Raw genomic sequence first — 26,325 nt, forward strand, 5'->3', positions numbered from 1 at the left:
ACTGTGTTTAGTTTATGATTAGGGTTTCCTCCCTATTGAGGCAATGCACTTTTGAATACTTTACCTGGTGTTCTGTGAATTATGAGGTTCTCTATTCTGGTAGGTGGGAAACCTAAACTTTTCCAGGTCCTGTGTGAGTGCCAGGGATTGCTTCCTCTAATTCTGCCTAATAGCCGAAAGAGACAAAGCATCCAAAGATCTCAACTCTCCACAAGTTAACCTACACATGAAAGATTTCCCCAGTAAAATCACTAATAATATATAGTTTTAAGTAAGTACAAATTGTGTCCTCTTGAACAATAAATATTCAAAACATGGGAAGGTAATTTGGACAAAAATGGGGGAAAGGTCTATCCGCTAAATATAGCACCAGTTACAAATATTTACAAACGTGTGTAACAATGGAATAGACGTATCACTGAAGCTGAACACAAATCTTAGAAATAGAACATAATAGGTATAAGCTTTTGGAATAAAGTTAATGTGATGTTTAAATACTGGGAAAAAGAAATGATTCTAAAAAGTTGCTAAGAAAGTGTGTGTGTAGCTATCTGGAAAAATATTCATACCATGAGAAATAAAAATAGTTAAAAATTTAAATAGAAAATACTTGTCAGCAAAGTAAAGGAAACTATGGCAAAAGTGTGTTGCAGCTTTGTGGTAGAGAAGGCTTTTCTAATAATGATGCAAGGGCAGCTGGAAGTGAGGAGCTTCCCTAACAAGATTAAGCAGAGGGGAGAGTTAAGGATTGATGAGAAGCGACAAGGAAAAAAGGACAGTAAAAGTGATAATTCTCTTAAAATTACAAGGAAGAGAAGGACCTGTGCTTTATATTTGGGGAACCTCTTCTAGTCTTAGGAATATTTGTGGACAGACATGAATGATTGAGAAAGTCCAGCCTCATGTTCTCAGAAGAGCTCAGCTTCCCATGGTCCAATGTGTTTGAGAATTTTACTGTTCATTATACTTTTCATGCTCCAAGTTTATCAAAACACAGCAAGAACAGAAATCTTCTTATTTGTTAATTCTTCAGTCTTCTTTCAGAAGCTGGGAACCACAGGTCATTTTCTGCTGTAGCAGGCTCCGCTGGGAAGCAATCTGGAGAGATCCTTTTGGAGACCTTTGTGGGTACCAGAAGTGGTACCTAGAGCATTTACTAACCCTGGATGGTTTCCTGAAATGCTGATTTTCCTTCCTTTCAAAGACTGTGTTTCTAACTTGACCCAGAATCCTGCATCTTAACTTTTCTTTCTTTTCTTCCTCCTTTCTGCCCTATGCTGGAAACTTTCTTCAATGTCTCATTGCAGGAATTCATCAAGAACTTTCTCAGTGCTCATTATTCTCTACACATGTCCAAACCAAACAAAAAGTAAAAATATTTTTAAAGGTAAATTTTATTCTTTAAGAGATTTAAATGTTTCAGAATTAAATACTATAATTTAAATAATACAGGACTGTGCTAGCCTTATTAGATGATTTGGCTAATTAGTTTGAGGCAAGAACCAAAAATAAGATTCCTTTCTTTATCAATGAGGCATTAGATTAAAAAAAAAAAAAGGAAAAAGAACTTGTGCAATTTCATTTGCTTTGTGATCCTATTTGTGCCTGTTCCTGAAATGATTTGCTGTCTGTTGCAGCTGTGGCTGTCATGTGTGTGCTCACATTTTGGGAAAGAGGTTAGTATTCTAATTATCTGTATTATAAGAATGATGGTCCAACCAGGGATGTATTCTATGGTGACTAACATAATATCATAAAAAAACATTAAAAAAAAAGAATGATGGTCCAAATCATATCCAAAATATTTCAAATCCAAAAGAAAACCAAAGTGAAAAAAATAAAAACATAAAAGGAGGTATTTTCTCCAAGTCACACTTAGAACGGTCATTAATATTTAAAGTAAATATTCATATATCGACAGTGAATCTGAATGCCATGACTAATCTGTAATTGTACCATTAGGCAGATTGGACCCAGTCCAATGCAGTCCTATTCCTGAAGGGCAGAGACAACCAGAAATGACACTGATGCAGGCCCTGGTCTCTTAGCCTTTCAAATGCTGAAGTCTAAACTGATAAATTATTTTGGCTGAATACCAAGACTGAAGCTGAGCTTCAGAGCATCCCTATTTAAAAGTCTTCTGCAAATTTGAGGAACAGTGGTCTACACATCATCAAGGTACACTTAAATGCCATTTGAGTAAACAGTGGACACTTCAATGGATCACACAAGTCTTGAATGTGTAGATGGCACTGTGCCCATGCTCTGAGTGATAGGAAGCGAAGAGTGATCTCAGGAAGATGTTCCATGTAAATGCAGGGAGTTGGCATGAGCTCATGGATAGGGAGAAAGACAGGAGGCCTCAGTTGCAGTTCATGACTGGGCAGGGCACTGGAGACAGAGACATCATTCAAGGTGGCTGGTGCAATTTCTTTCATTATGTTGGGGGAATTGAGATCTGCTTGTACGAACCTTTTCAGTAGCTCAATAGTAGGATTTGGCTCTGAAGCTTCTTGCCAAGAAACCATTGGCTGTTGGAAGAAGTTGTCACTGGGGACTTGATAAACAAAGGGCTTGTTAGTGTGGAAGTGGTTTGGCACCACACATTCTGATAATTAAAGGATTGCATCAGCCTTGGAGACCAAGAGACCATGTGGGAAGGAGTTATTGACCACAGTTTGCTGTGTACCTCAGGGAATCCACTTTTTCCTTCCCTGTGTCATGAGCCAAAGGCAGGGGCTGGAGTTCCAAGGCGTCTGTAAGTAAGGCTGACCTAAAGAATACATCATTGTCTTAGCCTCAGGATAAATCATGACCCCAATAAATTGTAGCTCAGAAAAAAACCTGGTGTATGTGTATAAAAGTCTATACATCAGCTAGTAAATCATTTTATTAAATACTTCATTTTTTTAATAGCACTTTTAGGTTCATAGTAAAATTGAGAGGAAGGCATAGAAATTTCCCATGAATTTCCTGCCCCCACACGTGCACAGCCTTCTCATCATCAACATCTCCCACCAGAACCATATGTTTGTTACAGTTGGACTTACACTGACACATCACAATCACTCAGGGTCCATGGTCCACTCTTGCTGTTGTACATTCTGTGGGTTTGGACAAATGTATAATAATGCCATGTATCCATCATTACAGTGTCATACAGATTTTTTTTTACTGCCCTAAAGATCCTCTATCCTTCATCGATTCATCTCCCTCCACTACCTCTTCAAACTGGGTATTTAAATTATGAAATAGGATGAAGGTAAATCGACTTTAATTAGGCTATCTTTCTGAGTTCTTCACTTTAAAGAAGTTCTTTATAGGCTAAAGTACTGGCAGGCAGTCTGTTAGAAGGTACCAGGTCCACTTAGGAGTCAAGGTTCTGGAAGTTCATCTATTCATAGAGCTCTGTACCCTATCAATAAGACAGTAAAGATGATGCATTTCATTATCATTTTACAAACAGAAGATCTTATTCTACTTGACTGTATTCTAGGGAACAAAGAAGTTTATGCTATCATGGAATTGTCTAATTCATCACCGTGCTTCTCCTAACCTCTGCAAGTCATTTTTAATTAATATAAGTATGCAGGAGTAGATGGAATTATTTGTATACATATGCTTCTTGTTAATAGAAGTGCAATCATATACCTTAAATCTAACTTCCTAGATCACATATTCTCATAATGTTAATAATATTTAATAAATAAGGGGACATGTTTCTGCTTCATAGAAACTGTCCTCCATTCACAGGACACCTGACTATTTTAGTGCTCAAAAGTTTTATTCTAAATATGACACAGATAAAGTGGTTAAGAATTAGGAAATTCTAAATTTGAGTGTAACAGACACACGATGTTAATTTCAGGTGTTCAACTTAGTGATTTGACAATTTTATGCATTATGCTGTGTTCACCACAAGTATAGCTACCATCTGTACCATTACATTGCTAACAAGGTACATCTTTTAGTTGACAGTGAAAAATACAGACCTAGATTGTTTTGTGGATCACAAATTTATCCATGTTTGTAATTAAAACACCAGCAAAATAGAACATTTCTTCATTCATCCAGTGGAGGTACTAGATCTGTTTCTAAATTTTATAGTGTCTTCTTTTTTGGAACATAGTTCTGTTGCGTTTCCTGGACCCCTTGTGGAAATTTATATTTTCTTGTAAAGTTGAATATTGCCGCCTCCTGCTACCCATCAATTACATTTGTAGGAGACATGCTTATAAACGTTAATAGTTATTGTCCATAGTAGACAAATATTCATTGACAAGATAATGGTAAACCCATTTTGAAATAATCATGCACTAGAGTATGTTATGACAGTAAAAATGAATTTACAACTATATTTATTTTATTATTATTTTTTTAAAGATTTTATGTATTTGTCAGAGAGAGAGAGACAGGGAGAGAGGGAACACAAGCAGGGGGAGTGGGGGAGGGAGAAGCAGGCTTCCTGCTGAGCAGGGAGCCCGATGTGGGGCTCGATCTCAGGACCCTGGGATCATGACCTGAGCCAAAGGTAGGCGCTTAACGACTGAGCCACCCAGGTGCCCCTACAACTATATTAAAAACCGATGTAAAACTTGGTAACATACATAATGTTGAATGAAAAAATAAAAGCAATTCCTAGAAGTCTGCATATAGTCTGCTACATTCTTTAAAACTTAAAACTAGGAAAAACCAACCAACATATATATATGTATATATATATATATATATATATATATATATATATATGATAAAGATATTTATATATATATCATATCATATATATATGATAAAGATATTTTATTTTTAGGATGCAAGATAGTTATACATTCAAAATTCAGGATATTTGTTACCTTTAGGTTTAAGCAGGGGACAAGATAGGGAATAGCTAAAATGGATTTAATTATTGGTAATATTTTAGTTCTTGGGATAGGGTTAAGTTTAAAAGTATTCATTATATTATTTAAATGAATGCAAAAAAACAGTAAATGAATAAAATAAAAGATGATAAAATAGTTGGAAATGGGTGGATTCTATAGCTAAAATTTAATGGTAAGAATGGGTTTCTTCTGCTTATCTGCTGGCTCCGCTTCTTTTGGCATTTGGTTCAATTTTAAATCAGGTTCTCTCCATTTACGGCAAGATCACAGGCAAGAGTTCTGGATCTCTACTCCAGAAACTCTATTAGGAAAATAATAATGACTTTTTTTAAGAGTCCAAACAAAAGTTTTGAGTTTCCATCTCATTCGCTGATAGACCCCTGACCTAATCATTACAACGGGGGGAAATGCTTTCTGTTCGACCACACAGGAGTCATATTCCCACCCTTGGGGTATAAAGCTACTCATAACTCATATTGAAAATGGAGAATTTGTGGGTCCTCAGAGGAAAATCAAGGTTCATTCAAAGAAGGAAGACAAACTCCTTTCAGGTAGTATCAATCAGCGTTCACTAAGACGGTTTTTATAGCTCATCTTCAGCATCTTCAGGAGTCAGGCAAGGTGTACCTGCTGAAGTGTTAGATATGTTTCATCAAACCAGCAAATGTCCACCAAAGGTCCTCCCTAGTGATGCTACATTCTACACCACTTCATGGAAACTATCACACTGTATTATGAAGACAATCTGACATTTTCAAGGTCCTATTTGATGTTTAGTGGGATTCAGTGTCTCAGTGCCATTGACACTAAGTGCTACTGAGGCACATCACTGGAGGGACTCCTAGACGATTATTAGTTGTCTCCCAAGACCTGAACTCTCTTCAATCTGCTGTCTTTGTAAATTAGTAGTTTTAGAGTAGTCCAGAAAGAATCTCTTCAACTTATTTCATCTACCATCATGGGGGTAATTATTCAGAAGTAATTATAAATTATCACTTAAATATTTTTTCAATTTGGTGTACTTGGTTAATTCGTTCATCCACTTCATAACCAATAGATAATTTAGTGCATATGAACTGCTGTTTATAAATGCTTACTAGTAGATATGGTGGAGAATAAGATAGTGGTGACCCCACTCTCAATGAGCATTTAAATTTCATAGAACTTGTGAAGAATTTGAGGAATAAAGTCTGAATTCTTGGTTTCTGGTTCTCATGCTAAATTTTCTTATTTTTAATTTCTCAGTAACTGATCATTTCAGTTGGAATTTGTATGCATCTGAGTTTTAGGCACTAGTATTCAGGTGGTCTCCTTATGCAGAAAATTCCTTCCTTCCTGAAACTCTACTCCTTTGGGTTCCAAATCACTGTCCTCTTGTGATTTTACTCATGATTCTTTGAACATGCTTCTTAAGAATCTTCAAGTAGCCTTTAAAGGTTGATGTAACCCTGCATTTTGTTGTTGGCTTACTTCTTCACGCTATCTATCTGATTTTTTGGAGGGGGGATGTGGAGCGACCTCACCCAATTTCTTGATTTTAACTATCATTTACAAATAGTAATATCAAAATCTAGTTCTACAGTCCTAACTTGAAATTCACACTTAAAAAAAATCCAAGTGCCCACTCAACATTTCACTCATATATTCTATGGCTACCTACCTGTGTTTCAAGCTATTCACATTGCTTTACTATGAATTCTAAACTCCTCAACATGAGATACCATTGCTAGTCATTGGAAGTTTCCTTCATCATTACTTTCTAGTACTTCCTGGTTTCAGTTTAGGCTGGTGTCAGGAAAAAGTGTGGAATGAGGAAGAACTATGAGAAAAGAGAATCATTAATACAGATCTTCACACTCAACTTACTAAATGTGCAAACTGACAAGCTGCTTAACTTTCGTGAGTTTTAGTTTTTTGTTTTTTGTTTTTGTTTCATATGAAATGTCATTGTTAATACCTACTTCATGGAATAGTTACATAAATGAAAAAATATAAGTTATATAAAGTGATAAAGAGATAGTATATAAAAGGCATTTAATAAACATTTGGTGAGATGAAATTATTTCAATAAAATGAATTCCTTAACAAGTGTCTTTTTACTTATATTAGTTAATGAAACAAATGGAAATGAATTTGAAATAATATGGGATATCTGTTCAGTATATGTACTAATCCTCAGATCAATTGTTACAAATCTCTGGTTCTTTAGTGGGGCTTGGCTGTAGCACACAGAATAAAACCTCTGGTTATAGGACACTGCACTGCTTTCCTTGGATTATACTTGTGAATAAATTACAAGAGCTAGAGCAGCTTGTCTCCCAAAGCACAGAAAATCAACTTAGGGCACTGAGTTGGATCAGAGTAGTTTCTTGGACAACCACATCCTCTTTTGCCAAGGACACTGTTTTTTCTTCTTCCTGTTCTCTAGCACCATTCATTTGTTTTTTCCTTTGTTCCCTTGTATCTTTGGTCAGGCTGAGACACCTAAAACCGCAAAACCCTTGTCTGTATTTGGTACTTGACTTTGAAGAGGGTTAACCTATTCTACTCTGGGCTAAATGGATGAACCAAAAGTTAAATGTATTACAACATCTGGGATATTTCTGATTACAAAAGAAGGGTCAACTTTAGGGAATAGTATTCTCTTGGGTGCTAATATTTTATATCATTATGTTTAAAAATTCCCTCTGGGATACAGAAAGGACTTTTTTTTTTTTTTTTTTTTTTTTTTTTTTTTTTTTTTTTTTGGTGTTCTACGGAAAGGCTGCTTTCAAAAAGGGACGGAAATATTCGGCACTAATTTACCGGGTTCTAACAGGTAAGTGACAGATTGCTTACACCTTTGTACTCAGAAAGGTGTCATTATAGAATAATCCAACATACTTAAAAATATATTTCCATACGTTTTATGACTATTGCTCCCACTTCCTCTGAGAAGGGAATAGGAAAAAAAAAGATAATTTTTTGCAAGAGTTTATTGTTAATATAGAAAAGAAATAAGATGAAATATAAGCTTTGGAAAAAAATCTTTTGAACTCAGCAAGTATTTTATAAGTACCGGGTATGTGAAAGTCTTTCCATTTTGCAAGAGTTTATTGTTAATATAGAAAAGAAATAAGATGAAATATAAGCTTTGGAAAAAAATAATCTTTTGAACTCAGCAAGTATTTTATAAGTACCGGGTATGTGTGGCTTTCCATTGTTGTGCAGGGATAGAAAGATGAATTTCACGTTGTAAGGTTTATTATAGTTTCTTGAGGTAGCAGAATGTGGAAAGGCTCACGAATTCTTTTCATGTAAGGTAGCTGAGGAACATAAGTCCTCAGTATGGATATTAAAAGTCAGAAGAGCTTATGCCTGGTGAGAATTTAGAGAAAAGGTCAATTGAGGCAGTGACCTTGACAGATTCTCGAGAATGCCAGCTTTCCCATCTCCAAGTGACAGTTTTAAATAGAAAGTTGTGGAGTACCTGAGTGGCTCCACCTGTTGAACAGCTGACTCTTAATTTAGGTCTGGTCATGATCTCGGGGTCCTTGATTGAGAGCGATGTCCAGCTCTACACTCAGTAGGGAGTTTGCTTGAGAGTCTTCCTCTCCCCTACTCCTCATCCCCACATTCTCTCTCTTTCTCTCTCTCTCTCTAAAATAAATAAATAAGTCTAAAAAAATAAATAGAACGTTGTACATCACAGTATGGAATTATTGCTCTTTATATGTTTCCAAAATAATATGATAAGAATTTAATCTGCAGTTGACACACATTGGAGATTTAGTCTGAGAGCTGAATAACTACTTCTCATGGAAAGTTCAGAGGAAACATGGCAATGTGGAGGCAACACGATATCATGAAAATGAAAGGTAATGTGTCATATATGTGGGAGCCTTTCTTTTTTTAAATGTTTTATTAATATGTTCAAATTAGCCAACATATAGTACATCCCTCATTTTTAACGTAGTGTTCAACGATTCATTCGTTAGGTTTAACCCAGTGCTCATCATCACCTGTGCCCTCCTCAATAGCCATCACCTGGTTACCCCATCCTCCCACCACCCTCCCTTCTGTAACCCTCAGTTTGTTTCCTTAAGGGATATAGAATCTGGGGATAGCTCGTTAACCTTCCCACAGAGAATGGTGGATTTTGCATAGAATTCAGTGTAGTGATAATCCCAAAGATAGAAGTCTAGTGTAACCAAATCATGGAGGGTTGAGGTGTTGAAAAAACCCTTAAGGAAAACAGTAGTTTTCCCCGTGGCCGCTGCAGTAAAACAGCTTCATAGGATGGAATGTTCCACCTGACACTCTATATCCCACCCTCATCTATTCTCCACTTTTTTTTTTCTGTGTGCTTTTCTTTCAAATCTTCTCTGCTACTTCCAAACCCAACACATAGTTTGTTTGTTACTGTGCTGACAAATACAGCCATTCCAAAGTTAGCTAAATTTGCTAGGAAAGTCGAGCTAAGTACAATACTTATTAAAAGATGGGCCGTTTTACTAGTGCTACTTGTCTCCAGATCATTGCAACTCATTTTTGCATCAGATTCCTTGGAGAACCAGATGAAAAGTGTTAACATGTCTTTGGAAAAAATAGACATGTGGTCCTCCACAAAGATATTGACAAAAACATGCTTCAGTTGCAGGAAGATAAGAAAAAATGTCAAGGCTTTCCTTGCTCTCTTTATGGATTAAAGATTCATGTAGAAAATGCTAATGTTTAAGATGATCATTTTTACGGGTGTCAGAGTCCCAAAATCTTACATGGCTGTGTGATGTTCTCCAGAATACACCATCTTCTAAACCATGATTACTACATTGTTTAAAATTGATGTCAGCTTACTTCCTGGATTTATAAATTGGGAGAATATTTTTCTGTCTGCCATACATAATAGATAGAAGTCCACAGTAGATTAATGATGTGACTGTGTTCCCTAATCAGAATATTACTAAAACCATCAGATAAATATATTTTAAGAGGTAATTGAGAAAATTTAATTAAAAAATTCTAAGTACCTACATGGTACAAAGCATCGAGATTGGAACTATGGAGAACAAAATCCTGAGAATAAATAGTTTTCAAAGATTCTTATTCCAAGAAAGAAGCTAAAGAACGCACTCACGTGATTAAATTTAAGCATGCTATGTCATGTTATAAGGAAAGCTGTAAAGGATGCCATTGGTGAACAGGAGTGAGAATTTGTTTTATCACAGAGTAATACTGAAGACCTCCAGAGAAGAGTTCTTGGAATTTGGGTCCTGAAGTTTTGAGATAATTAAAGTAGGTAGAAATGAAATGACATTCCAGGAAGGAAGGAGATTATTGATTGAACTGTTGTTTAAATATCTGGTAAGTCTTCCATTTTATATTTAAATACATCACATTTCAGTTTATATTTTTACTTGCATGTAGTGTCCCTTTCAACGCCACCTTTACAAGAAAGATCAAGAGAAAAGATTTTGTTCTTGGAAGTGAAGTCAGTGGTAATCTTTTTTTCCAAATTCAAAAAGAGAAATCTTCATTTGAAAGGAGTGAAATTTCAAAGGTGAGTGATCATTGACTTTGCCAGGATAGAAAACAAATTCAATGCAGTCTATTCTGACTATTTACTATTCGTCTTGTCTAAAACTGTTATTTACCACACTCCTCTGAATCTTTCGTCTGTTACAAGGATGTGGGATTTTCACTACCTGGATAATACGAACTCTGGTGGAGATTATAGTCGTGATTTGGTCCTGCATGAACTGCCTGGTCACATGTCCCTAAATGACCTCAAATCCAAAGTGCTTACTCTAAAATTTGGATTACTGAAAGCATGAGCTATTGAGTAATAACATCCCCTATAATTTATATGTAACCTCAGGGATTTTGGGTCCACTAAGGATTGCTTTCCAGAAATGGGAGGGAGAAAATTAGAAATGTAAATATTTGAGATATTATCAACTATCAAAGAGCATTCATTCACTTATATGCATTAGTGAATGTCAAATACTAAATATCATAATGACATTTCAAGATAATAGCATATTATTTAGAAGCTATAAGTATTTCCTGTTCCACTTTTCAAGCTGTAATATCTGGGAGCAAATGTTTAGTGAAAGAGGGCATGAAGAAGACATTGTTTATGGGGTGAAAGTGGGGTGTGATTTTATATTTATATCATGAACCTCCAAAGGCAATCAACATATCCAAAATGCCAAATGATACACCACAACACATGGGTTTGAAGATTTATTAAATATGCAAAAATCATGACATTAATAATAGGATGTAGTCCTATCTTTTAACTTTATATTCATTGAATTGACAAATTTAATCAGAATCATTTAAATGCTCCAAGATTTTATCTGTAGCATATTCTAGGAAGATAGATATAACCTTCACAAGTTTGTTGAGACTCATAATGACCTTATGAAGTGACCATTATAAATGGAGGAACAAACTATTGAGGTGACTTGTAGGAGGAAACTACCCCTAAAATATTCATGATTAGGAATATTTATTTTTCTTAAAATAATCCATAAAATCACACATCACACCATGAATTAATTCCTTTATTTTTTTGCAGATCAACAAATTCACACTCTGGCTTCTCCTCGCTCATGAAATCATGCAGCTGAATAATAATGTGACTGAGTTCATTCTGCTTGGGTTGACCCAAGATCCTGTTAGGAAGAAAATTGTGTTTGTCATTTTCTTGCTTTTCTATCTAGGGACGTTGTTGGGTAACTTTCTGATTATTACTACAATCAAGACCAGCCAGACACTCGGGAGTCCAATGTACTTCTTCCTTTTCCACCTATCCTTATCGGACACCTGCTTCTGTACTTCCATAGCCCCTAGAATGATTGTGGATGCCCTTTTGAAGAAGACCACTATCTCTTTCAGTGAGTGCATGATACAAGTCTTTTCGTTCCATTTCTTTGGCTGCCTGGAGATTTTCATCCTTATCCTCATGGCCGCTGACCGCTATGTGGCCATCTGTAAGCCCCTGCACTACACAACCATCATGAGTCGACGGGTCTGTGCTGTGCTGGTGGCTATGGCCTGGGTGGGGTCCTGTGTGCACTCTTTAGCTCAGATTTTTCTTGCCTTGAGTTTACCCTTCTGTGGTCCCAATGTGATTGATCACTATTTTTGTGACTTGCAGCCCTTGTTGAAACTTGCCTGTGCAGACACCTATGTGATCAATCTCCTGTTGGTGTCCAATAGTGGGGCCATTTGTACAGTGAGTTTTGTCATGCTGATGTGCTCCTATGTTATCATCTTGTATTCTCTGAGAAACCACAGTGCTGAAGGGAGGAGAAAAGCCCTCTCCACCTGCATCTCCCACATCGTTGTGGTCATCTTGTTCTTTGGTCCTTGCATATTTATATACACACGCCCTGCAACCACCTTCCCCATGGATAAGATGATAGCTGTGTTTTATACACTTGGAACACCTTTGATCAATCCTCTGATTTACACACTGAGGAATGCAGAAGTGAAAAATGCCATGAGGAAGTTATGGAGGAAGAAGTTGATCTCAGATGACAAAAGATGAATGGGAGTTTCATTTTTTTTTCATAGTTTGTTTTTGTCTAGACATCCATTAAGAATGTTATCTTTTTATTGTGGTGTTAACATAATCAGGGGACATGAGAATTCATTCTTTGAAGAATGAACACATACACTGGTTAGTATTGAGTCAGTGTCATGTACAGGAAGAGATAGCAACCACGTCAAGACACATGCCTTAGTGTGTTCACTAAGTTCACTGCTGTGACTCTGCAGCTCTTTCCTGCCTAGCATCACTGTGGTTGTGATCTAGTGATTTCCCTGCCCGTATTCATTTTGACTTCAGGTGTTCTCTGTTTAGAGTTATACTTTCATATGCTTATATCCACAGCCTGGCAGGCTTTTCCTCCTTCAAATAACTTCCTTGTATTAGACACTTCAGTCACATCATGTCTGATCATGGACCTTAAACTTGGTTCTTCTTCTTGGTTGACTGAGCAGAAAGCACCAGATTCAAATAATTGCACAATCTTCATGTTTTAACGGACAATCTGAAAGCTAGGTAATTTCCCTTCTATTTCTTGGGGGTTATACTTCAATTTCTTCTCATATTTATTTAAATCCTTCTAGAAGAGTGGCAGACGTAGTGTGAATATTCACCTTTCTGAAGGAATTTTTTTACCTTAGGAAGGTTTTGATAGTTGGGGTTGTAATCGTATTATTCTTTTCATAAAAACTACTTTTTGCTTCTACAATGATCACTTCTAATTTGGGGGAAGCATTAAGTTTTTTATTGGGTCATACAAATTATAATAATTTGTTTATACTATTGGGTTATTATGATTATAGCATAGATGGCCCAAATTAATAAGGGCTAGAAGTAAAGCATACAAGCAACCAATGGTTGAAAAGGGAATTTGAATGTAATAACGGATTAAGATCATGAAAACTCAGAGGAGTCTTTTTAGGCTTTGAAACAGAAATAGTTACACTGCAGGTATGAATGATCTTGGTGAGCTTTAATATAATTTAGAAAAGAAGGTAACTTGAGAGAGACCGAGATATTTGGATAAAAACTGTATTATGCAATGGAGAGGGATAGCACCTTTTGTCACCATCCACCAACGTTGCATTATTGAGTTACATGATCCCTAAGAATTTTTCAATTTCAATCTATTTTCGTATTTGCTTTTTTATCCATATAGAATATTTAACATGAGTATTTTTATTTTGAACAATTTTTATTTATAAATTACTAAATTATGTTTAAATTACTAAGTTTGTATTAACTTTATCGTACTAGGAACATTAGAACATCCTAGCTTGAGGGGCACCTGGCTGGCTCAGTCAGTAGAGTGTGTGACTCTTGATCTCAGGGTCATGAGTTATTGTCCCATTTAGGTGTAGAGCCTACTTAAAATAAAAATTAAAAAAAGGAAAAAAGAACTTCTTAGCTTGAAAAAACAAAACTAAACAAAAGAAAAACAATCATCTCTTTCTCTGTGTGGGAATGGAATCCCGTGAATTCCACAATGAACACTAGTGACATATATACATAATTTTTTTTTCAGATTCATAATTAATCCATCTCAAGCAGTTTATCATTGATCATAGCTGCTGATTTTCCTCTTGCAAGGGTCACACTTTAGTAGATCTTAGTTGGCAGAGTTTTAGTTGAAGTCCTCTTCTATTTCAAGACAAGGCATATATGAAAAGGTGAATACGTTGGATCTAATTTAGGTACTGCCCCAAGACACTCTATTCAAAATGTCTTCTGGACATGCTTCTGATATGGAGTTCCCATGGCTGCTGTTACCATGTTTCTTGCCAACAGAGATCATGATCTAATTGTGGTTCAGAATTTTGTGATAAAGGCAGTGGAAATGCAAAGCTGATGGAATGTGCAACCTCACCAGGATTTTTTTTTTTTTTGATGTCACTGTTTTGATAGGGAAAGAGTAGGACTCTGACATCTAAAGTAGATGCATTTCTGTGGTGAAGAGGTAGAGCTATGAACTCAGAGATGATCTTGCATCCTCTTGGTTGTCATAAGTAGCTCCCTCTCCCTTGAAAGAGGGCAGCAACAGTCTTCCCTTGCCTAGACACTTGTGATTACCTCATTGGAGCAAGTATTCAGACAATGATATTTGGTTTTCTCCTGAGATTCCTCCCATACCCTTCATTGCTTCCAAACATCTAACTAGGTTCAAGTCACAGGGAAGACCAAGCAAGAAAGTCCAGTCTTGCTCTAGGACGATATGTCATACATGAGAGAATTGAAGGATTCTATGGTCACCATGTACAAGTGTGACCTAGGGGAACACTTAATGATGGGGGTGTTTTCACAGTGTGTTGAAGTAGAAGTTTGGAGTTGAGGTCTATCCTGATCGGCTTGTTCTGCAGACCCACATCATTGGAGATGCCTCATCAAATGTGTTGTTTGCTTTACTCACAGAACTATTTGTTAGGTCTGTGGAAAGAACTGTAAGAGAGAGCTGCCAAAAGTATGAAAGACCCGATAGTCCTTTTTTTTTTAATCTTAGGTATGGGCATATCCTCAAAGTCTGTATTATTCTTGGGCGTGCTAGTATAGGGGTGAATATGCTTTAAACTCTGTTCACATTCAGAGGGCCTTAAAGTGAATTGTTTGAAGAGATTAGATCCCAAAGTTTCTAGGTAATAAAGTATCCCATTAGGAAGTCATCAGTGTGTCCATATTCACATAAAATATTCAGAGAAAATAAGCCCAACTGAAAGAATCAAAGCTTGACATGACAACTGAGGATCGACCATAGGGTATATATGTATGTATATATGTATGTATGTATTATTTTTTATTTTTATGCTTCTTAGCATTCTTAGAAACATGTTTTTTTTAAAGATTTTATTTATTTATTTGACAGAGAGAGAGAGACAGACAGTGAGAGAGGGAACACAAGCAGGGGGAGTGGGAGAGGAAGAAGCAAGCTCTCAGCGGAGGAGCCTGATGTGGGGCTTGATCCCAGAACACTGGGATCACGCCCCGAGCTGAAGGCAGATGCTTAACGACTGAGCCACCCAGGAGCCCCTAGAAATATCTTTAATACAAGTGATCTTAAGCACTTCTCCACATGCATTGCAGGATATTATAACTTCCATTTATTGTAATACACTGTTCTCAATACATCTTTGCAAGTTATAATTTTTTAATGGCAATCGTACTACAATATGTTAATGTATCATATGAACATGTTGTATACCATAAATTTGCACAAGACATTTTAATTTAAAAAAAACAGATGTTCTTTTTAAAAGGGCTATCCTGAAGATAAATTTTAATTCAAACTTTGGAGGAACTAAGGCAACATTGGTGAGTAGTGAAAAACAATAACATGTGAGATTCCCTAAGTAAAAATTTACTGACTTTAAAATTTTTACCTACTGTTGCTTGTAATAACAATAATAAAAAATAATAACAAATAATAATATAATAACAATAATAAAAACCAATAACAACAAAAGTTTAAGATTAAAAAATGCGCATCTCTGAACGTGAAGACATGAAGCACTTACCTAGGACTTGAAATTTGATGTTAGGAGTTGATTTGTGTCCCGCAAGAAAAGAATATGTCGGACTCTTAATCCCCAGTACCTCAAAATGTGACCCTATTTAGGCATAGTATAAGTGCCTGACAATTGCCTTATTTTTTTTTCTGTAAAATTTTACTTATTAATGAGAGAGAGGGTTCACAAGTAGGGCAGTAGCAGGCAGAGGGAGGGGGAGAAGCGGACTTCCCTCTGAGCAGGGAGCCTGTTGGAGAGCTGGATTCCAGGATCCTGGGATCATGACCCGAAGACACTTTACTAAGTGAGACAACCCAGGAGACTTGGCTTTTTTTATCATAATGTTAAGTACTAACATTAAGCTTTGATGGCTGGGGCATCCATTTCAAAGACATCTCATACGCAGTGAATATAATGCCAAGCACACAACTAGGTGAGGGGCCAGGCTGCCCCTCCAGTGAAGTCCCCCTTTTGTAAAGTCCTGGGTGACCCCTAACTGACCATTTGAGTGACTCTGTTTTTGTTCCTGTACTTTATGTTTTAAATTCACCAGTGGTGAACCCCCAAATTCTGGGTACCCTACTCTTGACCCCAATAAAGACAAAACCTCTGATTGGTGAGCTCTTTCTGTCTCTCCCTGTTACTGTGTACCTGTGACCAAACTGTGGCCCCAGACCTGTGATGTACCCTCTGTGACTTGTGAGTAATAAACTTTGTTTTTTTCAAAGTCCCTTCATTGTTGTTTCAACTGAGAAAAAGAGGAGAAATTGGAAAAGAACACAGGCCACTATCTGGAGTCTCAGAATTGCAATTTGGGGAGCACAGATTTTGGTGGAACCGGGAAAAGTGTCCAGCTCATGTGGGGAAAGCAAGGGGTTTTCAAGAAAAAGAAGAAAGGTGTAATCACATGATTTAGCTAAAGAAGAGAGAGGAAAACAAACAAACAAACTTCATTTGGTAGTGACAGATGGAGCTGCTTTTGATTACTATCTTTCTTTCTTTCTTTCTTTCTTTCTTTCTTTCTTTCTTTCTTTCTCTTTCTTTTCTTTCTTTCTTTCTTTCTTTCTTTCTTTCTTTCTTTCTTTCTTTCTTTCTTTCTTTCCTCTTAAGAGAGAGACAGTGCAGGGGCGCCTGGGTGGCACAGCGGTTAAGCGTCTGCCTTTGGCTCAGGGCATGATCCCGGCGTTCTGGGATCGAGCCCCACATCAGGCTCTTCCGCTATGAGCCTGCTTCTTCCTCTCCCACTCCCCCTGCTTGTGTTCTCTCTCTCGCTGGCTGTCTCTATCTCTGTCGAATAAATAAATAGAATCTTTAAAAAAAAAAAAAGAGAGAGAGAGAGACAGTGCAGGGAGGTGAGGAGGGTCAGAGAAAGAGGGAGAGAGAGAGAGTCCCAAACAGGCTCCACACCCAACACAGGGCTGGATCTCACAACCCTGAGATCATGACCCAAGCTGAAATCAAGAGTCTGACACCTAACCCACAGAGCCACCCAGGCACCCTGTTTTTAATTACTATCTAATTGATTATTCTACTGATGGTGTCAAACAAAACTATCCCTGGTATGCAGTAGTTAACTTTTCTGTCCTCATAGAGTTCTTATCAATAGTTTTATGGTCCTAATGACAGTTGTTCCTTTGGATTTTATCAACAATTGCTTGTAAAAACAATTAGTTTATTCATTAGAAAGGAAAATAGGCTTCAAGATGGGGTCTCTTGTCTCCAGAAATTTCCTAGCTGGCATTTTGGGGGAAGGGGGAGAGAGTGTCTACTTTCAGCTCCCAGAGGTTTTGCATGTGGCCCCTCTGTCTTGAAAGCCAGGGATGGTGCATTTTATTCTAATTGTACTTTGAATCTCTCTTGCTTACTCTTCTGTTACCAGTCAGTAAACATTCTCTTCTTTTAAAGAGCTTGTGGGATTAGATAAGATTGAAACATATAAATCAAAGTCAATATACCAGTAGCCTTAATTGCATTTTTGAAATCCTTTTAGACATATAATTCTACATGTAATGGTTAACATATGTTCTATTAGTATATCTCCAGTCCCTGGGGCTAGGGCAGGAAATCCTGAGGGACATTTTGGAACTGTGTCTACCACAGTGTAAAAGGAGTTTTGAAAAATCACAGCTTTAAGTCAAAAACCGGAGAATGCACAACTCAGTATTTCTAAAATGAGGACAGTTCTATCTCTGTGAACTATGCCCCTTTTGCATCCTCTTCCAAATGTAATGCATGTGGGTGGAAAATAGGACATTCCCTTAGGTGTGAATCGAGTCTTGGAGGAAATATAAGTAACATTTTATATTAACTTAATCCCTGAATCCCACTAAATATATGATCTTCATCAAGTCTCTTACACGATCAGTTCAGCTGTAACAAGTGGTCTACGTGCATGAACACGTCAATGCCATGGATGACGGCCCGGAGTGTGGAACTTATATTTCAGTGTCACAGAGTTTTGTGCTGTGACCTGTTGTCTTATTTTATCCTGAGTATCAATGACTTCGGTCTAAAGATTGTGATCTGAATGCTTTGTCCTGGAGATATTGCCAAGTTTCTTTGTAAATTGTGTCAGAATGTTTCTAATAATGATAGTGAATAATAGCAATATTACTAATTATGATAATAATAGTGACTATGTGTTACTGATGTATGATAAAATAGTTGTACTATAGGGGAAGAATCTAAGTTCCAGTGAGATAAGTGTCTAACCCAAAGTCACAGAGCCCGTGAAAGGTATACCTGGAATTCAAACTCAGACCCTCTGTCTTCAACGTCTGAGGTGGTGAACATGAGATCATGCTGGACATCTGGCAAATGCATCGCACATAAAATTGCCTCTTCTTTTCAATCCTGAAGATGCAGATCTAATTAGGTTTGACACTGTGGCCATGGTGTGTCCTTCAGCCATCGTCCTCTGTCCTTTCACATGCACACACGTGTGCGCACACAGGGAAATAATCAGTCCTCCTTGCAGTGTTTCTGACATCAAAAGCACAAAAATTCAATTGGTTAGGCAGTGAAACAGAATTATAAGTGTATTTCAATAAAACATGAAAAATATATCCTTTAAATTTTGTGTTACTTTGCCATCATCAAATAATCAAAACTATAAAAATTATCTTATTCATTTATTTTCTTGGTGCAGTTGAGGTTCTACTAACAGTGGACTGTATAAGTTGGAAAGTAAAAGTATGTATCCTAAGTACACAATTCAAAATCTCAGTGTAATTTTTAAATACATGGTACATTATTTTATTATTTTAATAAAAATTCAGATACACTTACTAAGTGCTTACTCTGTGTTGTGTGTGGCATTGCTGGTCACAGTCATTGTAGGGTCAGTAAAGCATCTTAGCACAATCAAACTCTATTATACTAGTTACTAGCTGCCTAGTCTTGTCGATGATCTCTTTGTGACTCTGGGGATATTAATAATATCATCTCATAGGTTCATTATGTGCATTAAATTTTTAAAATCCTGTTAACGTCCTTAGTACAATTATTAGCACATTGTAATGACATTTCAGTTACTGCTATTACACTTGCCATCATCAAAATTTAAATTATTAAATACATTTTGAGGAAGAATCGACCCTATTTTCATTGAGTTAATAGTCTATTGAGGAGATGAGAGAAGAACACCAATATTTAAAGAATACACACAAAACCCCCCAAACAAAAGGAGAAAAACTTCAACTACCTATGAAAGGGGAGTCAAATGATCTGGTGAAATTAGGTATTGGGTGTGTAATGGGATGACTTGGGGCATGGAATTGGGTTTTAGAAACGGGTTATAATGAGGATAAGCTTTGTGGGAATTGGGACATTTAAGTTTGACCTTGATTATTTTAAGAAAAAGCTGGATACCTTCAATATTAATAAATAATTATTCTAGATAATGGAAGCAGTGGAATACACTTAGTAAATATAATGGATGCTTTAGTGTTTATTCCTTGTGTAGAAAGGAATAAGGCAACTTTAAAAACTTTTTGATCACTGGCCATACAATCTACATTTGATGTTTAACATCATATATTTGAACCAATCTTAAAAAAAGAAAAAAAACTATTTTAAAAAGCACATCTGAAAAACCAAAGCAACAGCAAATTAAAATTACCAGAGTTTAGTTTTACCAGCCTTGTCCAAGAATTCCCACTGGGATTGCCAATGACAGGTACAGTTCTCACATGTGTCCAGTGCTTTTAAGTACTCTCCCTGCCTGTTCCCCTGCAGCTTTTCCAAGAGTCCCCAACCCTGTGTATTTAGGAAAGGAAAATTTGAAACTCATTGCTGCACCAAAGGGGAAAAAAGGCAAGACAGAAAGACCCAGATGTACTTGAGATTTTCCTTCCTATTTTATGATATATTTCTCATTCCTGTTCTGAGTATTCATAGTTCGTTTTTAAGATCTATTGATTTTATTATTTTTTAATTTTTTGTAGTTTCAAGTTTTTATTTATATTCCAGTTAATTAACATATAGTGTAATATTAGTTTCAGGAGTAGAATTCAGTGATTCATTACATTTAAATATAATTTGAACACTACCTATAAAGTATGTGACATTTTTCATTCCTTTTTTTGTCCTAAGAGATCTATTTATCATTTGATTTTGAAGATTTTTTTTTTCATTTGTTGTCATGAGTTCAAGAAGACAAGGATATCCATTTCAGTATTAAATGGAATTGGCTGATACTGAACATGTGAGTTTTTTCTTTTTCCTTTTCCATCTTTTCTTTATTCTCACCTTTTCTATTTTTGCATGCTTGAACCTTTGTCATCTCTTTCAGCAGCTGTAGAACCATCTATCTTTATTCACTTGTTTTCTGAGGCAATTTTTTTTGAATGAATCATATTCTAGAAATAGATCTTCTTGGTAATGATTTCTTTTATAACCTCTCAGGCTTGTAATTCATGTAACAGGTTGGCATTTTAATAGTTTACAGAACATCTTTAAGAGGTCTATTGTAATAAAAAATGAAAAATGGAAACGTTATTTTGAAATCCTGGTTTCAAACTTGGGACTGCTTAGCTGCCAGGTCAGGAGGCTAAGAGAAATTGTGGAACGCTGTGTACTCTTCTTTGGACAGAAAAGCAATGATAAAAAAACAATAAAAGTTTGGACAAAAACAAATAATTGAGTAAGATCAGCAATAAAGAGAATAAAGTGAGTAAGAAAATGATGAAAAGTTAATTGATAATTTTGATAAACTGATAAATGAGTTAGTAAATCACTTGATTAAAAAATAATAGTTCTTTGCAGCTGGAAGGATCCATGAAAACCACAATTCCTTACTTTCTTAAGACAAAATAGATACCCAAAGAATTTGAGGAACTTCTTCCTAAATCCCATAATCAGGGAGTGGCAGATCAGGACAAGACCCTCCATTTCTTGCCTCACTGTGCCGTAGGTCTGTCATACTGAGCAAGAACCCCTGATATTTGACATGAATGGAGCCAGTATGGAAGAAAATTTCAGTGACCACAGTTAGAGAAGTTCAAATTGCATAATTGATGACTATTTCTTTAACAAAGATAGATCAGATGTATATTAAAATTTTAAAAAACCTGCAGGGAACTAGAAAATGACCTAAGTAAGATAGAAGGATAAAATAATTATTTTCCTGAAGTGTTTGACTCACTTATTCTAAATAATTAGAGAGAGAGTATCTTTTGCAGGGTATTGAAGGTCTTCGTGAATAAATTTTTACTTTGATTTCAGTTCTTCCGTCTGTGAAATGGGAAATCCCGTGACCTACCCCAAGTCTTGGTCATTAGTTTGGGATTTTCAGTAGTGGTAGTTGTCAAAATACTTTTATAACTTCTATAGAAACCTATATTCAATGGCACGTTAAACTCATTGAGAAAATTTATTCCCAGAGCTCAATACTTTTATAACTTCTATAGAAACCTATATTCAATGGCACGTTAAACTCATTGAGAAAATTTATTCCCAGAGCTCCCTTTGTCCTCTGAACTATGAAGCATTTAATAGAATATTAGTCATTTTTAAATTAATAACTAGAGTTCATAGTTAGTGAATTCTAAGAATGTAATATATGCACATATCTGTAGCTAAATATTTTATATGACTATTTTAATTTGATTCCCACAAGAATCTTGTGTGATAGGTACTATTATCACTGTTTTAGTAGTTAGTGATAAAGAAGTTGTTTACCGAATTCCAGAAAAATTTCACTTTTTATTCTGCTTCATTTCATTTCTTACATATTGTCTTCTTCTGAAACCATACTATAAAGTGATGAGTTTTAAAACTAACTTTAATTACAGAAGTAATAATGAAATATAATCTCTTTAATAAAGGCATTAAAACATCGAATAACACCAAAATTCCCTTTGGCCATCACCTCCTTTATTTCTGAGAAGTAAATCTTTCCTTCCATACTTTTTTCTATTAATTTATAAGCACAGCGGTTCTCACAGAAGCTTCATGGTATTCTGTGGCTGTGGTTTTTTTTTCACATGCATGTTATCATATGGTGATTATTTTTGTGCACTTTATTAAGTTTTCCACACTAAAGTATGTCTTAGTGATTTGTGTCATGGTAGATGTGTCCTAGGGATGGAACATTTAAATTTGTCTAGTTTTCCGTAATGAGAACATACCACCCCTTATTTCCTATCTATTGTCAAGTTTTAGATCCACTTCTATTTTCCAAATTTGAATGAATCTGTGAAGAATATCCTCTTGTATGCTTTCTGGGATAGTTTTGCTGGGTCACTCATCAAAATTTTGATGGATAGCCTTCTTTTATTTTTATTTTAATTTATTTATTTTTAAAAATACTTTATTTTTTTGAGAGGCAGACAGTGAGTGAGAGAGAGCTCAAGCCAGGGGGGGAGGCAGGGGGAGAAGCAGACTTCCCGCTGAACAGGGAGCTGGACATGGGGCCTAATCGCAGGACTGTGGGATCATGAGCTGACTTGAAAGCAGACACTCAATGTACTGAGCCACCCAGGCGCCCAATGGACAGAATTTTAAATTTTAGTTTTATGAAGTTGTTGAGTGGGAAAATAGTATCTCATTCTTGTTGAATCTGCATTTCCCTGAATCTAATGAGGTTGAATAGTTTTATATATGCTTTTGTGCAGTTGTGATTTCCTTTCTGTGTCTTGCCTTGTCAAATACCTTGCTTTTTTAGAAAATTGGGCTATTTCTCTTTATGTGATTGATTATGTGATTTATAAATATTTTCTCCCATTTGCCACTTTTAAAAATATTTGGTTTATATGAAGTAGTGTCATATAGAAAGTTTTAAAAGATTTTATATATTTTTTGAATTTGCTTTTTGTGCTTTGCTTAAAAAAAATGTTCCTACATCAGATATAAACCCATTCTAATTATTTCTCAATTTTTTTTTTTTACTTTTGTTGGCTATATTTGTATCTTTCGCCACCTGTATTTTAATTTTTTTATGCCTTGTAATGTATATTGTTTTCAGAGAGAGATTCAAATTCTTAACATCAGTTACTAAAATTCACATCAATTTGAATTCTCTGGAGTTCATATCAATATGAAATTTCAACTTAAATATGGAATAAATTTCAATATGTATGTGCTTATTTATTGACTGTTCAAATCCAGCAAACTGTCTTTACCTACAACTTTGTTTTTAATATTTATTTATTTTTGAGAGAGAGAGAGTGACAGCAAGAGCAAGAGGGGCAGAGGAAGAGGGAGAGAGAATCTCAAGCCGCATCTGCATGAGCATGGAGCCCAACACTGGGCTTGATCTCACAACACTGAGATCATGACATGAGCCAAAACTAAGAGTCAGATGCTTAACCTACTGAGCCACGGGGGCACCCCTACCTACAACTTCTAATTGCCATAGCTTGATAATATACTTCAATTCTGGAAGATATGTCTATTCTTTGTTCTTCTGTTGAAAAAGTTAGCTTAACTACTCTGCATTTTAATTCTTCCTGAATTTTGAAATCAGCTTTCCATGAAAAAGTTTGTCAGAATTTTTAATTATTGAATGTATTGATTAATTTGGGAAGAATGGACATCTTTCTTATAGTCATCCTCCCTAACCATAAGCATGGTATACTCTTTTAACTTGTCACAATCTTTTTATATCTTTTAATACAATTTTATATTCAATGAGTGAATTCTATTTTTAAGGACAGAAGAGATAACTCACAGATAAAATAATCTTGAACCATTTATTTTAAACAAATGACACCATAGCCCAGAATCATTACTATGATTTTGCTTGTGTGAAGGTGCTATTTTCAGAGATTTTTGCAAGAAATCAGGCCACAGGATGTTAATTTGGGGTTCATGGATGGAATTCAACCCAAAAGTCCATAAACTCCCTACAATCCCATTAAAAATCTCTTTGTATAGCCAATGTGCATTCTTCTAAAATAATCTCCTAGGAACTCACATTATAAAAGTAAAAAACATTGTTCAGTTGTGGTTATGATCCTTCAAAATAGGCTGACACATTTATCAGTGTGTACAGTTCATGTTTGTACAACTGGGCACTGAGTTTAGCAGTTTTGTGATACCTTTTTTGCCAAAACGAAGTAAAAGATATAGTTTCATATTTTGCACAAAAGCAAAATATTAAATATTTTGTCCTTTTCAATTAAATTAATTTAATTAACTAATTAAATTTAATTAATTAAAATATTTCAGGACTGGGACCCATGAGCCTGGAATGAGCCTGTTAAGGAGGGAAAGTGGCTCAATTCAAAGAAATACCAGGTGGTAAAAAGATCTAGTGAAAAAGAATCTCTGGTGCAATTTTCCCCTCCAAGGATGCTGTCCTACTGGGAAGAGCCAGAAAACTCCTGGGTTAGACTGGAACGTGAACTGGGGAATGAGATCAATTACAGGAAGCCACAAATGTACTACAATCCCATACAGTAAAGCAATCCATTTTCCCTAAGATCTGATCACTGCTCAATGTTCATGGAAAGGTGCTGAAAACACTTTCTGAAATTGTCACCTAGAGAGCTAATATTTAAAGTTATGAGCTGGTGCGCCTGGGTGGCACAGCGCTTGAGCGTCTGCCTTCAGCTCAGGGCGTGATCCCGGCATTATGGGATCGAGCCCCACATCAGGCTCCTCCACTATGAGCCTGCTTCTTCCTCTCCCACTCCCCCTGCTTGTGTTCCGTCTCTCGCTGGCTGTCTCTCTCTGTCAGATAAATACATAAATAAAATCCTTAAAAAAAAAAAAGTTGAACGTTTCCAGTCCATTAACTTTCTCCCCTACATGATCAAATCCACAGAAGCAATGGGACATGAAAACATCACAGAGTTTATCCTCCTGGGACTCTTCAGTGATGAGGATGCAAAGGTTGCCTGCTTTGTGGTGTTCTCACTTTGCTACATCGTGACTCTCTCAGGAAACCTGTTCATCCTCCTCACCATCAGGGGCAGCCGTCTCCATGAACAGCCCATGTACTTTTTCCTGAGCTACCTGTCTTTCATGGATGTCTGCTTCACTTCCACGGTGGTCCCCAGACTGATCACAGACCTACTGGCCCAGAAGAAGACCATCTCCTACAACAGCTGCATAGCCCAGTTGTTTTCTGCCCACTTCTTTGGTACCACTGAGATGTTCATCTTGGTGGCCATGGCTTATGACCGTTACGCAGCCATCTGCAGACCCCTTCACTATATGGTCATCATGAGCAGACAGGTGTGCTATGTCCTTCTGATGGCCTCGATTCTCGGAGCATTTATCCATTCAATCCTTCAGGTATTGATTATCATTGAACTTCCCTTCTGTGGCCCCAATCAGATAGATCACTATTTATGTGATATTTTCCCCTTGCTGAAGCTGGCCTGCACGGATACTAGGCTGTTGGTTATTGTGATTATTACCACCACAGGAATGATATCCATTTTGACCTTTGTTGCCTTGGTAATTTCTTACATCATCATCCTGTCCACCCTGAGGACCCGGTCGTCCCAGGGCTGCCGCAAAGCCCTCTCCACCTGCGGCTCACACATCACTGTCGTGTTCATGTTCTTCCTGCCCCTCATCTTCACGTATGTCCCCACGGCTGATTCCGTCAGTAATGACAAAGTTTTCGCCCTATTTTACACCATGATTGCCCCCATGTTCAACCCTTTCATCTACACGCTGAGAAACACAGACATGAAGAATGCCATGAGGAAAATGTGGTGCCGGGACACACGGTCTGAAGGAAAATGAAGTCTTGAGTTCAAACCCTTGGTTGGATCTCCTTCAATCCACAGAATCCTAATGTCAACAAGTACAGCAAGTACAGAGAGGTGGTGTGCTGTCATCAAAAGTTGCAAGACTCGAAGGGAAAAGGCCCCTCAGCTACCCTCTTTCTGTTATTTTAGTTTTCTGACCCTGTATAAGGGGAACAAATCACATGACCTCCAGGTCCCATCCAGCT

General features: G+C 36.5%; 2 protein-coding genes and 1 non-coding gene across 3 annotated transcripts; all 3 read left to right on the forward strand.

Annotated features, from left to right (window-relative positions):
* The first annotated feature begins 11,484 nt into the window (after positions 1-11,484).
* Positions 11,485-12,417, forward strand: LOC113249746 (olfactory receptor 4C16-like). Its single transcript, XM_026491214.3, has one exon. It carries the CDS (start codon positions 11,485-11,487, stop codon positions 12,415-12,417), a length of 933 nt encoding a protein of 310 aa, XP_026346999.3.
* Positions 12,418-14,741: 2,324 nt separating this feature from the next.
* Positions 14,742-14,866, forward strand: LOC125282599 (small nucleolar RNA SNORA18). Its single transcript, XR_007189667.1, has one exon. It is a non-coding gene; the product is annotated as a small nucleolar RNA SNORA18 (small nucleolar RNA).
* Positions 14,867-25,187: 10,321 nt separating this feature from the next.
* LOC125281211 (olfactory receptor 4P4-like) lies at positions 25,188-26,114 on the forward strand. The gene has a single exon (XM_048213415.2). It carries the CDS (start codon positions 25,188-25,190, stop codon positions 26,112-26,114), a length of 927 nt encoding a protein of 308 aa, XP_048069372.1.
* Positions 26,115-26,325: the final 211 nt, after the last annotated feature.

This window comes from Ursus arctos, unplaced genomic scaffold (assembly GCF_023065955.2).
Source record: "Ursus arctos isolate Adak ecotype North America unplaced genomic scaffold, UrsArc2.0 scaffold_23, whole genome shotgun sequence".
Lineage (NCBI taxonomy): Eukaryota > Metazoa > Chordata > Mammalia > Carnivora > Ursidae > Ursus > Ursus arctos.